The 18,078-nt window shown below is 37.7% G+C and overlaps 1 protein-coding gene across 1 annotated transcript in view; it reads right to left on the reverse strand.

Annotated features, from left to right (window-relative positions):
• Positions 1-16,944, reverse strand: part of GCS2alpha (glucosidase 2 subunit alpha) — a 131,676-nt gene extending 114,732 nt beyond the window's left edge. The window contains exon 1 of the mRNA XM_089092575.1: positions 16,937-16,944. Within this exon, the coding sequence (XP_088948701.1) occupies positions 16,937-16,944 (8 nt within the window). The remainder of the gene's footprint in view (positions 1-16,936) is intronic.
• Between the last annotated feature and the right edge of the window lie 1,134 nt (positions 16,945-18,078).

An 18,078-nucleotide genomic window follows, 5' to 3' on the forward strand; every position in this document is an offset into this window, starting at 1 on the left:
ATTGCTAAACCTATAAATTGACGCCATTTGAACTTGCCCTTTCAGCTAAAGAGCACTTTGAAGATAATCTTTGTAGTTAAGTGAGTTTAAGATTGTAAAGTAAAGTTGTATTTGATGCCTTATTACTCCCTTTATAGGGGAGATAATTATGGTCCCAAGGTAAATAAACTTTGGTAGTGTGCCTTAGGCTGTGACCTGAATAATTGGGCGTACCAGCTGGGACTATTCAAGGGACTAAAATAAGATTGTAGAGAGGTTGGCTATAATATAGTACTTTTATTTATCCAACTCACAAAGATACAGGGTCTGACAATATATAAGCTGCTGTGACTTGTTATCCCAGGGAATCAACATTTATAAGAATAGTATGGTAAGATATAATATAATAAGACACTTGAACACTTACGATATTTGACATATATTCCAAGGTATTTCTAAAATAAACGGATCAGAGTTCAGTCCGACATAAAATTAGGATCAGGCTCCCCTTTCCCATAAAATGTATCTTTTATACCAAGCATCAGCCACATCTTATTGTGCCCACTGATGCACATAGCAAGGAAATGGTGATTTCTCAATTTTCTATTCAGTATACACGTGCCAGTATGTGTTCTTTATCTTAATAAAAAGTGTTATTTCAAAAACTTTGTATTTGCGTCTTAAAGTTTTTACTAAAATACAATTTTGACTTAATTAGACAGCGTAACCAAATCTTGATAAATTTATTAACAATAAAACAATTGCCAATGATGAAATATTAATTTTGCTTCAAAATGCCCTGCAACGTATCAACAAACATAAACCTTGTATTGAAAAACCGCTCAAAGTTAATGTCATTGATTAACGTGCTGAAAATAGTTAAACTTTGAAAACACTGACAAAAGAAGATTTATTAAAAAGACTTTTGAGTCTTCAACTTGATCTGAAGTCAGGTAGTGGCAGTGTGGTAGTACCCTCTCACCACCTTCGAGTCTTGTTATTAACAACTGATGACTTGTTGCCTCCATCCTATCATGAACAAGGTAAAATACTCTTGACGTACCTCGCTGAAAATGAACAAATTTACTAAAAAATGAAGTTATAATCCAGGACAAGGGTTACAATTTAATTTTAGTGGCAAAAACAAGTAGTGGCAATGTGGTAGTACCCTCTCACCACCCTCGAGTACATAGACTTTGTACGATGTGGTAGACATGGCATTTTTTTTAACCCAAAATGTATAGTTATTATATTTCAAAGAGCGAATAGCCATGACACTCGCTCTTGGAACTAAATTATTCTCTATACAATTTCTATAAACAGTCATGGTAAATTTTTTTTTACATAGTACGACGGCACCCCCTTGCAGACTTTTTTGGTAGTCTCATTGTGCGTTTCCACACAGTACACCTTCAGACCTGGAAATACGCCATGGGATACCAAGTCATTCCCCGTCTCGGATTTTAGTTTCAACAATTGATTTGGGGCCTGGTGTTTCACCAGCACCGGATAGAGGGACTCATCCCAGTTAGTGTAATCCATCCGAGAGCTAATTTACTCTCCATTTTCTAAATCGTGTAGAAGGTTATCTGTTTCAATTTTCAACAGGAGTGAATTGGTGTCTCCATAATACACCTGAACTTGTTCCATCCCTGGTCTTTGGATCTTACACACATTGTAATAAAACTCCAACATGAGTTTGTTTGAAATTTCTAGAATGGCACTGCCAGTGGAAATGTTTTTATTTAAAACTACATTTCTCTTTTTTCTGTGTAAAAGGACCATATTTAAGTCTATTGTCTTGAATGATGTGAAGTTTGGATCCAGAATGATCCGGGCACATTCAGGTATGGCTCGAAGGGGGGGGGGGTGATACATCCCCCTGCCACTTGCTAAGTTCTATCAGTCGTTTATTTTGGCCTCATCCAGGTCCCGGGTGCTCATCTCAGTCAGTGACAGTCCGAGTCGTTTTTCTTCCTCCTGGAAAGACTTTCACTCAAAGACAAGGTCGTTTAAATTAAACCAGGTTTCATAACCCCGTTAGGTCTCTGGTGAAATGATTCCCAAAGGGACTGGACTGGCAGCAACTCACTTTGTTTTTAAAACCTGTTCTTACTTGCATATAATTTTTGTCCCAAAGGGATTGGACTGGCAGCAACTCGCTTTGTTTCAAAACCTGTTCTTACTCGCATATAATTTGTGTCTGTCTCAAATAGGTCGTTCAGATTTAGCCTGTCAACATTATTGTAGGCTAGTTGTTAAAGTGAAGTCTGACTGGATAACATGAATAAACCGAAAGTGAGAGACAAGGTTACGTGCATGGACTGTGGGTCAAACTTTGACTACGAGTGGAAAAGAAGGCATGAAATTTCTAAAATCAATGGAAAAGCAATCAGAATTCAAATGACAGGAGCCCCTCGAAACCCCTTTGAAGCAAGTCTATCTAGGACAGTGAAAAAAGCTCGATTACAAAACGAGTCTGAGGTTGAGGTGGATACAGCACTTGAAAAGGACAAGGAAGATTTGGCCATGTACCCAGAATTTGTTTCCCAGGGCAGGGGTGGCTCTGAAGACGCTAGAATAGCTCATTCAAGTCGGGAGGTAAGTTTTTGGCTACGACTCTAGTGAAACATAGTTACAAACTCGGCTTGTCTGCAAAACTTTCCGTGGAGATGTTTCGTGGTGGTTTCTTGTGTTAAAGAAAGTTATAATGATAGAAATCTTTCTTTAGGTTTTGTTATTGTTATTAAATTTAATAGTTTGTTTTAGTTCCTTTTTTTTGGGGGGGGGGGAGGCAAGACGGGGCACTATTTGGAAAAGTTTTATGAGTTGGTAAGAGATAGCCACCGTAAGAAGAGTTTCCTGTGGGGGAACGACACCCTTTTATACGGTTAAGGCAACTTTTTTATAATGGAAAAGTTTTAGGCAGTGTATGGAGACTTATTGTGTGTCCAGTTCGGCTGCTAATTGATATTTAAAAAAGTGTAGGTGACGCATAAAAGTTAAGAATTAGATTTGTTGCTTAAAGTAAATTTGTTGTCACTGAGAGGAGAGGAGGTGGGATTAAAAAAAAAGGCGTATTGTCGAAGTAAAAACAAGACCAAAGATTTCAAAAATGGAATCCCAAAAATGGAATATTTATTGGACTTCTTGGTCCAGACAATCGGGTTTGTAGATTTCCGGTCTTCGCCAGACACGTAAGCATGTTAGCTTTTATTCCTAATCAACCGCTTGAAAATGTAAAAAAGATGATACCGAAGTGGGGTTTTCGACGGATGACGACCAAACGGCTATACCGCTGAGAAGACCAAGTTCAGATATGGATTCAGCAGCTATGTTTACGCCTAAATATCATCTCCAGTTGACAATCGAATTTAGAAAAATCTTTTACTTTTACTGAATTCCCGATTTTAGCAATTCCGTGCGAACTACTTGTCCGACAGGATAATAAAGTTCAAAAACAGATTCAGCGTGTTTCATTACCCCGTTATCGAAATTCTAATTAATATCATAAAAATATTTTTACCAATTTTGGCCGGATTCCGGGCAAACTAATTGTCCGGCAAAAATATAAAGTGACGGATAAGCAAGTATGGATTCAGTATGCAATTTTACTCTATTTCAAATTTATAATCGACTTCATAACAAACTTATATTTCTAGTACGCTAAATTTCCAGTTAAAAACGAATGCGGTATGTCTCCTTACCCCTTATACTTCGGATTTTGTTTCCGTTTTACCAAATTTCCGGTTTTGGCAGGATTCTGAGCGAACTACTTGTCCGGCCCAAAAAAACTTTAGATACAGATTTAGCATGTATTTTTACCCCTGTACCGAATCTGTAATCGACTTGCAGACACATTTTTATTTCTTCCAGATTTCCAGTTTCGAACTCATTCCGGGCTAAATACTTGTCCGGGAAGAAAATAACGGTCAAAAATGAATTCAGTATGTGTCCTTACCCCGACATCGAACCTCTAATCACCTGCAGATACAACTACTGTTGATCATTTTTCCGGTTTTGGCTGGATTCCGGGCGAAGTATTTGTCCAGCGAGAAAATTAGTTTCAGATATGGATTCAGTATGTCTCCTTACACCTCTAAATCTACTATGTTATATACTATTAAAATATCTTTAACTAACCCCCACCCCTGGTTATAGAGCTACATAGCCCATCCACGAAACTAACCTATACTTTGAACCAAATAATCCCCACACTAAGTTTGACCAAAACACATATAGGCCTACACCTTCGAGAGTTATCATGCTTACAGACGGACAAATTGTACTAAGTCACAGATATCCCGTCACTTACGTTTGGGATCTCAAAATTTTAAGATTCTGCATCGAATATTTAGGAACAGTCTTATAGGCACGAAAAAACGGATGTGGGACCTGTTGCGTAGGATATTCACCGTTTCCCTGAAAATATACAGTCTTCTTCTGGGCTGGCCTCGTACATTAGTGATCCTAGGTCATTTAAAGCAAAGGTTGCAGTAGTAGCAGTGCTTTCTGTATTTACTGCGGAAAACTTGAAAATCTGGTATTTTTGATTAACTGTATCCACGTAGTCAAGCAGACCAAAGGTTTCGATGAGATGCCAAAAAGTGGAACATTTATAAGACTTCTTTGTCCAGACAATCGGGTCTTGTAGATTCCCAATCATCGTCAGACTCCGTAAACATGTTAACATTTATCCCTAATAACCGCCTGAAAATTTACTTCTGCATCGCAATCCAAATCAAAGCTCTATACGACTTCAGAATTAAATTTAGCTTTTTATCAAATTTCCGGATTGCAGGATTCCATACGAATTCTTTGTCCAGTGAAAAAAATAAAGTTTAGCTAATACGGATTCAGTATTTATTTTTACTCCAAACTCGAATCTCTAATCGACTTCAAAAGAAACTTTTACCTATAGCCAATTTCCGGTTTTGGCCAGATTCCGGGTGAACTGCTTATCCTTCAAAGAAATAAAGTTCAAAAATGAATCTAGCATTTCTCCTTATCCCTATATCGAATCTCTAATCGACTTTAGACATAAACTTTAATTTTACCAAATTCCCGGTTTTGGCATTTACGAACTTAACCTGTACTTTGACCCAAAGGATTCTCACACCAATTTTGAAAAAAATATCTCATTCCTTTGCTAGGTATCCGTCACTAACGTTTTAGGATCAGAAAAAGCGAAAGCCTAACCTGGCTCGAAAAGAGTCAAACAAGGAGAATGCCAAATTCAGTAGAGTTCCGTTAGGGTGGATAAGAATGGCCTAAGAAGTTCGAGATTTCGGAGTCTGACGTAAGTAAGATAAGGCGGGTCTGATGCTTTGATAAAACCAATCAAACAGATAAAAAAAATCAATCAACTAAATATCGCAGAAAAGCCTGGTCAAGGAGTTATGTCACAAACATGAAAACAAACGAGAGATCAACTGATATAGCCCACAAATAAGCCAATAAAATATAGCACAAAAAGAAGAAAGGACACACTACAAAATTTCGTGGTCTTAAATTAATCCACTTTGAAAGAATATTGTTATATTTTAGCCGTGGACGTTTTTTTGGGATCCCAAAACGTAAGTGACGGATACCAATTTGTCCGTCTGTCCGTCTGTTAGCACTATAACTCTCGAAGGGGTTAAGATATTTTGTTCAAACTTGGTGCCTTTTGGTCAAAGTAAAGGTCAAGCTCGTAGATGCCTAGCTCTATATTTGGGTGTGAGGGAGGGGGTTTAGGGTTAAGAGGCGAGCAAATGTTTTAAAAATGCCAATGAGATAGTCACTTTAGGGGTAAGTAGAAATGCTGAATAAAAAGCTGAAATTTGTTTTGACGCCGGACAATTGGTTCGCCCAGAATCCGGCCAAAACCAGAAATTTGGAGGATGTTCCTGAAGCTGATTAGAGGGTCGACATAGGGGTAAGGAGACATTCTGAATTCGTTTTTTTGGCTTCATTTTCTTACTGGACAAGCAGTTCGCCCGGAATCCGGTTTGGAAGAAGGTAAAAGTTGTTCCTGAAGCTGATTAGACGGTCTATATAGGAGTAAGGAGACATTCTTAATCCGTTTTCAGCTTCATTGCTTACCGGACAAGTAGTTCACCCAGAATCCGGCCAAAACCGGTTTTGGGGCCGTCTTTGGCGAAATTGTGTTTACTGACATTTTTGTTTCAGGAAATGCATGTTACAATTACCAAGGAAACACTTGGCATTAGAACACCGACCTTGACAGAACACCTAGCGACAGAAACGAGAGATAAATTTGAAACCGGAGAAGACTTCATGCCATCGGTCAACACAAATGATGAGAAGGAGTCAGATATAGGGCAAGAGGTCTCCGATCAAAGACACAACATGAAACTCTTTTCATCTGTCGCCAAGCTGGAGTACATTATATCAGTAGTCACTGGTTCCAACGACATAGTTAAGACCGTCCGGGAAAATTCTGCGTTGAATGCAAGAGATATCTTGGTGGAAATACAATCTACATCATCTTCTGTGTTTGAGCTGTGCAAGGAACTAACAGTTGATTGCACTGAAGGACTTCTTAATATTTCGGCAACTAGTGGAGTTGTTGTCGAAAATCACAGTGACGACTCCGAAAGTGTAGTTCACAAGGATCCTGGAATAAGGAAGCCAATCTCTAGCGAAAACCAAAGGAAATACCTGATTTCATGTGGTCCTAATCAACCAAAGCTGAGTTTGTTCCCAGCTGATCCGTCAATATAAAAAAAGAAACAGTGTCGTTTTAACCCCGGCTGGTATGAAGATTACCAGTTCTTAGAGTACGTATCGAGAAAGATGCTGCCTTCTGCTTCGTTTGCTCGCTTTTTCCTAGTGGTCCGGGGCGAGACCAGTCCGAAAACGCTTGGGTGGAAGACGGTGTGCGGTAATGGCACAAAATGAAGAGCCAAGGAAAAGCTAAGAAAGGAAAACTGACTAGTCACTTCTCTTCCGGGTCACACAAACCAGCTTTGTCGGATTATTGTCACTTCGTCAACAGTAATGGTCATGTTGATTTCCTACTTATCAAAAGAACTCGAGCTAAGCTTTTGCAACAAGCAAAAGATGAAGAGACAAACAAGAAATTTGTGACAATTCTATTGGACGTTGCAAGAACCCTAGCGAGACAAGGCATTGCATTTAGAAGAATGGAAGAACAAGACGGCAACTTTGTTCAATTTGTTCCACTTCCAGCGAGATATGTGCCTGCTCTTGAAGCTTGGTTAAAAGATTCTCGGTATAGACCATACAAAGTTACCTATCTACACAAAATGTCCCAGAACGAGTTTATTGAATTGCTTTCAGCAGAAGTCAGGGAGAAGATCCTTGACGAAGTCCTGGACTCAGAATTTTATTCTGTGATGGCGGAACCGACACCCGATGCTTCACATTCTGATAAGCTTGCAGTCGTAATCCGCACCATCAGCTCGGAAGAGATGCCTAGAGAGAGACTATTAGATGTTAGCGAGGCAAATAACGAAACTGGTCAGGGTATGGCAGAAAGTGTAATAGGAACACTGACAAGGAGAGGAATTCCGCTGGATAAACTAGCTTTTTAGTCATATGACTATGCAAGTGCAATGTCTGGTCAGTTTAATGGAGCCAAGCAGAAAGTATCGGAACTTCTCAGTCGCCTTGTGCCTTATATACCCTGCCAGGCCCACAGATTAAACACCGTGATAGAGCATAGTTGCAATTCATCTCTCTTGATAGCCGAGCTTTTCAATATCCTCGAAGAAATGTAGGTGTTCTTCTCTTCATCTGCAAAGCGTTTTGACGCCCTTAAAGAAAAACTCTCTTCGATTGAAAACAGCCTTAATCTCCGAAACTTATCACGGACCCGGTGGACCGCAAGGGCTGAAACCATACAAGCAGTGGTTACTTCGTTTGAAGCAATAGTCTCAGCCCTTGACGAAATAAAACAGATGAAGAACGCCGAAACGAAGACGAAAGCACAAGCCAGCAGCCGCCTGAAAAGGATTCTCAACTTCGATTGTATCGCCTGCCTCATGTTCATGAAAAATATCATGTACCAGGCCAGGATTGCAACAGAAAAGCTTGAAGAAGAGGAGATGAACATCATCGACGCAATTGAAATGCTAGACGCTACGAATAAACTTTTTGAAATAATATCTTGTGAGGAAATGAACAGTTTAATTGACAGTGCAGCACAGTTTGCCAAAAGGATGGAAGTGGACCCGGAGGCTGATTTTATCAGACACCACCGTCAGAGACTTAGACCATCTCGTTATGACAGCCGAGCTCAAAGTCAAGCCGATATCTCAATGCATCAGTTCTATAGACAAAATTTCAGAATCTTGTTTGACAAGTTGACTACAATGATGGGAGATAATCTCAGAGCTTGCCTTGCCAATTTTCTGCAATTTTGTACCTTACTCTAGCCTTCTTTGAACAAAATTATCTCAGTTGTAGATATTAAGCAAGCAACAAAGTTTTCTCCAAGCCAAGAAAGGGCTCCAGACGCTACTGGTTTTCAAGTGCGGCTTGAAGTTTTGTTCCAGTTTTAACAAGGCGCTTCTGGCTTTAGAGAAGTTCTTGGTGAAAGACATCGCCGAAACCGTCACCTTAAGCAGGATAGACGTCTCTGTAAATTGGCAGCGACTGCACCTGTTGCAGTTGCAGATGCCGAAAGAACATGCAGCAAACTCAAGTTTGTGAAGAATTGGCTAAAAACTGCCATGCTTGATTCTCGACTGGATTCCCTCATGTTGTTGGCGATTGAGAAAGACCTCACCGATGGTGTAGACTTAAACAAGATTGTTCAGCGTTGGTCCATTTGTAAGAAGAGGCGAATCCAGATTTAAGCTTTTCTTAGTTGTGTATTTGCGCATGTAGTGTTCCGTTTTTATCCTTCTTTGTTCCCGTAAATAAGTATAAATGATAAAACACTATTGTCTATGAAATTTGTAGGTACAGACGTGTCGTAGAATATGATCTACATGTCGTTTAAATGAGGGTTCTCCCCCCCCCCCCCCCTGGCCTAAGTGCTTCGAGCCTCCCCTGGGTACATTCTTTTGGTTCGGTTACAACGCCACAACGACTCCTGTTACGTACATTCTCACACATTTTACCAAAGACCAAATTTAAAATGAGCTTAAAGATTTCTTTTTCGACCTTTGTTTTCGCTTGAGACCGTTTATCGACAAAAGTGTCAACAAACGTCTTCATGTAAGGTTTCTGGTCAAATTGGAGGGCTCTATAAATCTTTGTTACATTGAAACCGTTGGCTAGCATCCACCGCAAAAGAGCGTGGTGTACGAACAATAATCCGTTTCGGCTCAAGGTGTATCAAATCCAGGTCACTAATTTAAAATCTACATCTCATAATAGCCAGCCATAAATATAGCCGAGAAAATATAGTATAACTAAAAGCTTACCAAACATTAAACTTCAGGGCTATATGTAGGAAAGGGTACATTGTTTTCTTGTCAAAAGGGGGCACATGTTTGCGTAAGGAATCCATCCCCTTACATTTCTCGTAAAAAAACAGTTTGTTTCACCTTACAACGAAGCTTTTAGAAGGGAGCCCCTTAACTTACGAAGGTTCCCACCCTCCTGCTTCGAATAGATAATGAACACTTAAAAAGGGACCAATTACATTTTCCATATGAAAATATTAATCATCACAAACACCAGCCCCCCTTTCAAATCAAAAATTTATTGAAGAAAAATATGTCGTTAATTTGACGGGAAAAAATCATCTTTTTGTGTAATCATTTGCTCCGTTAAGCGTAAATTTAGAAGATTTGCCAGACAGGATACGCATTTGACGGGTGTCAATAATTACCTCTATATACCTGTTTATGGAAATGATTAAGCCAGGATGAATCGAGCTATTAGTGGTTATTAAGGGTTAAATTAAAAATGGGAAACATATGGGCAATTAATGCCCAAGGCAAATAGCTGACGGATGTTAGTTCATCCTTTTACTTAGAATACGGGAAGTGCTTTGAAATTGCAGACGGGGAAAAAGTCACCTTTTGTCAAGTAAAAGAATAATTTCTATTGAAAAGGATACATTGTTATCGGTTGGGGGAGGGGGATTGGGTTTTTACACAGTATAAATAGGCTATTATAAGCTTTAAAACGAGTATAAACAATGTGTGTGCTGAGATTTTTTTTGGGGGGGGGGTATAGTATAAAAACTAGAGAAAGTGATTTACTTCTTGATACGATCGAGACATATTCTCTTTTTTTATTAGACTTCTAGCACGTTTGAGAATCAAATCAATACTGATGCTGTTTCGTTCCCTCCCTTGAGTATCTATACAATTTCTAGAACACGGGGATCTTCTATTCTCGATGGAACAGCTGGATTCTGGGAATCTTGTCATTCCAACATGGGAAACAATAGAGGGAAGGAAAAACACCTGGAAATTCATATATACATTCATAAGGGAAAACAATAAGGGAAAAACACTCGGAAAAGCGGCTAGACACCTATAGAGGAGAAAAAAACCCTAGAAATTCGTCTAGACATGTATAGGGGAAAACAACATGGCTGCCATCTGGAAAACAGGACTCTCACAGAAATTCAAAGGGGTGTGTTGCTTGACGAAACATGCGCTTGAAATCCTATGATAATTTTCCTATGTTAATTTCCTATCTGTGTTGCAGAAACAGAACATGTTGTGACGTCATATGTGCCGTGACGTCAGAGGGCTGTGCTTGAAATGATTTCTACCTGGCTGTGCTGTGCTACCTGGCTGTGCTACCTAGAGGGATGTGCTTGATGTGACGTCTACCTGTGCCGTGACGTCACAGGGCTGCGCTTGAAATATCCTATCTGTGTTGCAGAAGTGCCTGTGGGGATACTACTTCTGCGTTAGATTCGGGATTGATTTCGGCTGCTATATTCCTGGATATTCGTAAGGCTTTCGATTCCTTAACCCATGAAATTCTTCAATCGAAGATGTCTCATTTTGGCATAAAGGGACATCTATTTTCTTGGTTTCAGTTTTATTTGAAGGATAGGTTAATTTTTGTTGATCCACTTTACCGGTTACCCTCACAATTGAATTTTGGCGTCCCCCAGGGATCAGTTTTAGGGCCTGTACTATTTTTGATTTATGTAAATGTTCTTTATCATGTCGTACAAAAGCAGAAACTCATTAATTTCTGTAGACTTTGCCGTCCTAAGCCTTCCCTTGCCCATAGTGGCAACTATAGTTCTCCTTCTTCTGATGTCCTTGCTTGTTTTGCTGATGACATCACACTTGACACTTCGGGAAACTGTGAATCAGAGCTTCGCTTAAATTTGAAAAATATGTTTGAAAGGGTAATATTGGCTTGATGCTAATTATTTTACCCTAAATTTTTCCATGTACAGTTTTTATATTTTTTGCGTTTATCTCAGGTCTATCCCCAGTTATCAGAAATACACCAGTCAAATTGGATAATTCTTAGATCTAAAGACCAATGTAACCATTTTTTGACATTCTTGTGAATGAAAACCTATCTTTCAAACGTCACATTGATTTTATTAAAATGAAGATATGCAGGAGTTTCGGTATTTTAAGGAAACTTAAGCATACTTTTCCTGGATAAAATTTGAAAATTTCTTTTCATTGCTTGATCCAATCTTACGTTTCTTACTGTCCTATAGTGTGGATGTCAACCTATCCTTCACTGTTAAGACCACTTTCTAAGGTTTATAATAAAGCTAGAAACCTCATTCAGGAAACTAATCGTTCATTAGTTATCCCATTACATGATCTTGAGTCACTATAAATTTTTTCACGTGCATGTTTTGCTTTTTCTCAGCTTCAGGGTGACCTCCCCCGGCCCCTAAGTGTTCCACTATCTTTTACCTCTGATCATAATAATTAAAGTCTTCGATGACAAATCATGTTCAAGTTCCATTTACTCTTTGTATAAGGTCAGATTTTAATCCTCTAATGGCGTGTCATATTGTTCGGAATAAGTTGCCTGAATCAGCTCGAGGGTGCCACTCATTCGGTTCGTTTAAAAAAATTGTTAAAAATTCTTTGGCTTCTTAGAAATTATTTTTATTTGTGTTTTTATTTATTTTTTTTAGTCTATTTAATCTACTTAATTATTTAGTTTATTTATTCTATTTATTTTTGTTTCTATAGTTTTTATTTTATTTATATTTTCTTTTCTTCTCCTTTTGCTCTTCTGTCTGTGAATAAGTGATAATTTAAAATTTTCTTCTGTTTTTCGTCTCTGAGTAGGTAACTCATTTGTCTTCCCCCTTCTTTACAGGCCAAGGAGCCTTTGGGGGAATAGTAACACGCAATATTGTATGTGTATTTAATGAAGAATATATCTTATCTTATGAGGGTAGTTAATTGACCTAGTTTTCTTGATATATAATATTCTCTTCACACATCAACAATAACCCAATGGGCAAGTGTAAGATAGTATTGTTTTTTTTTAATTTTAATAAGAGTATTTTTAATGACGGTATAGTTTTTCAACAACTTGCACTTTTAACAGAAAAAGTTGGATAAGAACGGTAGCGGAAATTACATAAATTCAGGACAGGCAAATAACTAGCAGCAAACCTACGTGAAGATTTCACTCGAAAACCCAAGAACTTTATGACACATTCTCAGGCTATCAAACAGTTCGTGGTAACGAACTTACAAAGTAAGGAGCGTCCCGTCTCAATAGTATCCGAAACTCTAAAAACCGGAATTGATACCAATAGATACATCAATAGAATTAGATTTTTATGCTAATTTCAAACATATAAGTTTCATTAAGTTTAGTGATACCCATCAAAAGTTACGCGCCTGAGAAAATTTGCATTATTTTCGGAAAAAGGGGGAAACAACCCCCAAAAGTCAAAGAACTTTAACGAAAATCACACCATCAGATTCAGCCTATCAGAGAACCCTACTATATAAGTTTCAAGCTCCTATCTTCAAAAATGTAGAATTTTGTATTTTTTGCCAGAGAAAGATAACGGATGCGTTTTTTTTTTCTTTCTTTTTTTTTGCAGGGGTGATCGTATCGATCCAGTAGTCCTATAATATCGCAGGAGGACTGATCCGAATGAAAATTAAAAGTTCTAGCCCCCTTTTTCAGTGACAAAAAAAATTGGAGGGCAACTTGGCCCCCTCCCACGCTCATTTTTCCCCAAAGTCACCCAATCAAAATTTTGAGATAGCCATATTGTACAGCATAGTCGAAAATTTAATAAATATGTTTTTGAGGATGACCTAATAGTAGAGGTGACCCTAAAGCCCCCACGATAACACCACCCCTTCGAATCCCGATCCGGACACTTTTTTTTAAAACTCCCACGCGAACACCATATATGGGCATAGAGTCCCTAGGGGAGATGGATTTCTGAGAAATTGATTGCGTAATCAAAGTGTGTCAATGACCTCTTTTTTTCAAGGTCGATTTGTTGTTGTTTTGGCCATTGGCATAACCTTCCTAGGGAGAACACGTGGTTACCTAAACCGATTGGGAATTTGAAACACCTGTCCTGTCAGTCATTAATCAAATTGTTTCCGGGCAATGTTTAATAATGTCTGACAGGTACTGTCAATATTTCTCCAGTATTAGATCCAAGTCATTAATGTCCTTGCCTCGGAAACAGTTCTACTGGTCGAACTCCAAAAGATATTAATAACCAAACGCCATGGAAACAATTCTCCAAGAAACATCTTAGAGATGAATTGTTTTAGCGCGGGAATCAGGTTTCTTATTAATTTGAAATGCCTCAGCGCAGAGATGCCAATAACAAAGGAATACGCTGAATTTATGTTTAGGGATTATTTGGGCGAAACCGTTTTAGACATTTTAGTGAATTATTTCGGCGAAACAGATAGAGACATTTTAAAAGAAGATTTTAGGAAAGGTTTTAGAAGAGAATTTGAGGGTCAAACTCTGTGGTCGTTATAATACAAAAGTTACATTTGAACAGTGTTGTGAGGTCCTCTACCCCAAGCCCAAAGGGTTCCAATCCCCCTACCCAACCCCGAAGGAAGCCCCCGGTACTCAAAGGTCCCCCCAAGCTCCCAAAGAGCCCCAGTCCCCCAAAGGCCCACCCCAGACCCCCAAAGGCCCTCCCCGGGCCCCCCAAAGGCACATCGAGCTCCCAAAAGACCAACGGGGTCCCAAAGGCCCTCCACCGGTCCTCAAAGGTCCACTGGGCTCCCCAAGGGCCCACCGGCCCTCAAAGTTCCCCCAGACCCCCCCCCGGGGCCCAAAGGGCCCCACCCCCCTTTGGCCCCCAAAGGGGCCCCTCTCCCTACATCTCCTCCCTCCTCCTCCCCTTCCTCTCCCCTCCCCTCCCCTCCCTCCTCCCCCTCCTCCTCCTCACTCCTCCTCCTCCTCCCACCTCCTCCTCTCCTCCTCCTCCCCTCCTCCTCCCCTCCCCTCCTCCCCTTCCCTCCCCCATTTCTTATACTTTTTTGTTTGCTTAGACATATAACCAGCGCCCCCCACCGCGGCCCCCACCCCCCATCCAAAGGTCTGATTTTTCAAAGTTCATTTTTGAATTTCCTTCGTTGAAATGCAAGAGTTGGAATATTTCAGTAGTGTTTTGTCGTGGTTTACTTTGTCACAGTTACATTCTCATATTTTTTCAAAGTTCATTTTGAACTTCTTTCATTGAAATGTAAGAGTTGGATTATTTCAGTAGTGTTTTGTCGTGGTTTAACTTGTCACAGTAATATTCTCTTAATTTTTCAAAGTTCATTTCGGTTTTCTTTCATTGAAATACAAGAGCTGGAATATTTCAGTAGTGTTTTGTCGTGGTTTACCTTGTCACAGTTACATTTTCTTGATTTTTCAAAGTTCATTTCGGCTTTCTTTCATTGAAATGCAAGAGTTGGAATATTTCAGTAGTGTTTTGTCGTGTTTTACCTTGTCACAGTTACATTCTCTTGATTTTTCAAAGTTCATTTAGGATTTCTTTATTTGAAATGCAAGAGTTGGAATATTTCAGTAGCGTTTTGTCGTGGTTTACCATGTCACAGTTACATTCCCTTGATTTTTCAAAGTTCATTTTGAATTTCAGTCATTGAAATGCAAGAGTTGGAATACTTCAGTAGTGTTTTGCAGTGGTTTACCGTGTCACAGTTACATTATCAGGATTTTTCAAATTTCATTTTGAATTTCTTTCATTGAAATGCAAGAGTGAGAATATTTCAGTAGCGTTTTGTCGTGGTTTAACTTGTCACAGTTACATTCCCTTGATTTTTCAAAGGTCATTTTCGATTTCCTTCTTTGAAATGCAAGAGTTGGAATATTTCAGTAGTGTTTTCCCGTGGTTTACCATGTCACAGTTACATTCCCTTTATTTTTCAAAGTTCATTTTGGATTTCATTCGTTGAAATGCAAGAGTTGGAATATTTCAGTAGTGTTATGCTGTGGTTTACCTTGTCAAAGTTACATTCTATTAATTTTTAAATGTTCATTTTGGATTTCTTTCATTGAAATGCAAGAGTTGGAATATTTCAGTAGTGTTTTGTTGTGGTTTACCTTGTCACGGTTACATTTTCTTGATTTTTCAAAGTTCATTTTGGATTTCTTTCGTTGAAATGCAAGAGTTGGAATATTTCAGTAGTGTTTTGTAGTGGTTTACCTTGTCACAGTTAAATTTTATTGTTGTTTCAAAGTTCATTTTGAATTTCTTTCATTGAAATGCAAGAGTTGGAATATTTCAGTAGTGTTTTGTTGTGGTTTACCTTGTCACAGTTACATTTTCTTGATTTTTCAAAGTTCATTTCGGTTTTCTTTCGTGTAAGTGCAAGAGATTGATTATTTTATTTGGGTGTTGTTGTTGCTTAAATTGAAGCTGTTTCATTTTCATGTTACGTCAAAGCTCACATGTAATTGCTTCCGTCGAAATGTAATTAATAGAATAGTTCAGTAGAATCATTTCGTCGTTAACCACGATATAGTTACAAGCGATTGATTTTTTCAAAGTAAGTTGTGGATTTATTTCGTTGAAATGAACTAGTTTAATTATTTAACTAGCGTTTTGTCGTGATTTACCTTGTCACAGGTATATTCTCTTGATTTTTCTAATTTCATTTTGATTTTCTTTCATTGAAATGCAAGAGTGGGAATATTTAAGTAGTGAATCGTCGTGGTTTACCTTGTCACAGTTACATTCTCTTGATTTTTCAAATTTCTTTTTGAATTTCTTTCTTTGAAATGTAAGAGTTGGTTTATTTTAGTAGTGTTTTTTCATGGTTTACCTTCTCACTGTTCAATTTCATTATTGTTTAAAATTTTATTTTGTATTACTTTCGTTGAAATGCAAGTGTTGTAGTATTTATATATTGTGTTTTCGTGGTTTTAGCATCTCACGGTTAAATTCTCATGATTTTTCAAAATTCATTTTGAATTTCTTTCGTTGAAATGCAAAAGTTGGAATATTTCAGTAGTGTGTTGTCGTGGTTTACCATGTCACAGTTACATCTACATTATTATTTAAAGTTTATTTTGTATTTCTTTCGTTGAAATGCAAGAGGTGGAATATTTCAGTAGTGTTTTGTTGTGGTTTACCTTGTCACAGTTACATTTCTTGTTTTTTCAAAGTTCATTTTGAATTTCTTTCGTTGAAATGCAAGAGTTGGAATATTTCAGTAGTGTTTTGTCGTGGTTTACCTTGTCACAGTTACATTTTCTTGTTTTTTCAAAGTTCATTTTGTATTTCTCTCATTGAAATGCAAGAGTTGGAATATTTCAGTAGTTTTTTGTCGTGGTTCACATTGTCACAGTTACATATTCTTGATTTTTCAAAGTGCATTTCGGTTTTCTTTCATTGAAATGCAAGAGTTGGAATATTTCAGTAGTGTTTTGTCGTGGTTTTCCTTGTCACAGTTACATTTTCTTGATTTTTCAAAGTTCATTTTGAATTTCTTTCGTTGAAATGCAAGAGTTGGAATATTTCAGTAGTGTTTTGTCTTGGTTTACCTTGTCACATTTAATTTCTTTTTATTTTTCTAAATGCATTTTGAATTTCTTTCTTTGAACTGCATGAGTTGGAATATTTAAGTAGTGTTTTGTCGTGGCTTAAATTGTCACAGTTACATTCCCTCGATTTTTAAATTGTAAATTTTTATTTCCTTCGTTGAAATGCAAGAGTTGGAATATTTCAGTAGTGTTTTGTTGTGGTTTACCATGTCACAGTTACAGTCCATTGATTTTTCAAAGTTCATTTTGAATTTCTTTCGTTGAAATGCCAGAGTTGGAATATTTAAGTAGCGTTTTGTCGTGGTTTACATTGTCACAGTTACATTTTCTTGATTTTTCAAAGTTCATTTTCTATTTCTTTCGTTGAAATGCAAGAGTTGGAATATTTCAGTTGTGTTTTGTCGTGGTTTACCTTGTCGCAATTACATTCTCTTGATTTTTCAAAGTTCATTTTGAATTTCATTAGTTTAAATGCAAGAGTTGAAATATTTCAGTAGGGTTTTGTTGTGGTTTAACTTGTCACAGTTACATTCGCTTGATTTTTTAAAGTTGATTTTGGATTTCTTTAGTTGAAATGCAAGAGTTGGAATATTTCAGTAGTGTTTTGTCGTGGGTTACCTTGTCACAGTTATATTCTCTCAATTTTTCAAAGTTCATTTTGAATTTCTTCCATTGAAATGCAAGAGATTGGAATATTTCAGTAGTGTTTTGTCATGGTTTACCTTGTCACAGATACATTCTCTTGATTTTTCAAAGTTCATTTTGAATTTTTTTCATTGAAATGCAGGAGTTGGAATACTTCAGAAGTGTTTTTTAACGTTTTTCTTTTCCCAAGTATAAGTATCTGAATTTTTTTTATTTCATTTTTCGTTTATATCTTTGAAATTCAATAGTTGTAATCTTTCATTAGCGTTGTTTTGTGGTTTAAACTGTCAATGTTATATTATCTTTATTTTTAAAATTTCATTTTTAATTTATTTAGTTGAAATGCAAGAGTTGGAATATTTCAGCAGTGTTTTGTCATGGTTTACCTTGTCACAATTACATTCTCTTGATTTTTCAAAGTTCATTTTGAATTTCTTTCGTTGAAATGCAAGAAGTGGAATATGTCAGTAGTGTTTTGTTGTGGTTTACCTTGTCACAGTTACATTTTCTTGATTTTTCAAAGTTCAT

Source organism: Artemia sp. Qi Xiang Cuo, chromosome 7, assembly GCF_049724085.1.
Source record: "Artemia sp. Qi Xiang Cuo chromosome 7, ASM4972408v1, whole genome shotgun sequence".
Lineage (NCBI taxonomy): Eukaryota > Metazoa > Arthropoda > Branchiopoda > Anostraca > Artemiidae > Artemia > Artemia sp. Qi Xiang Cuo.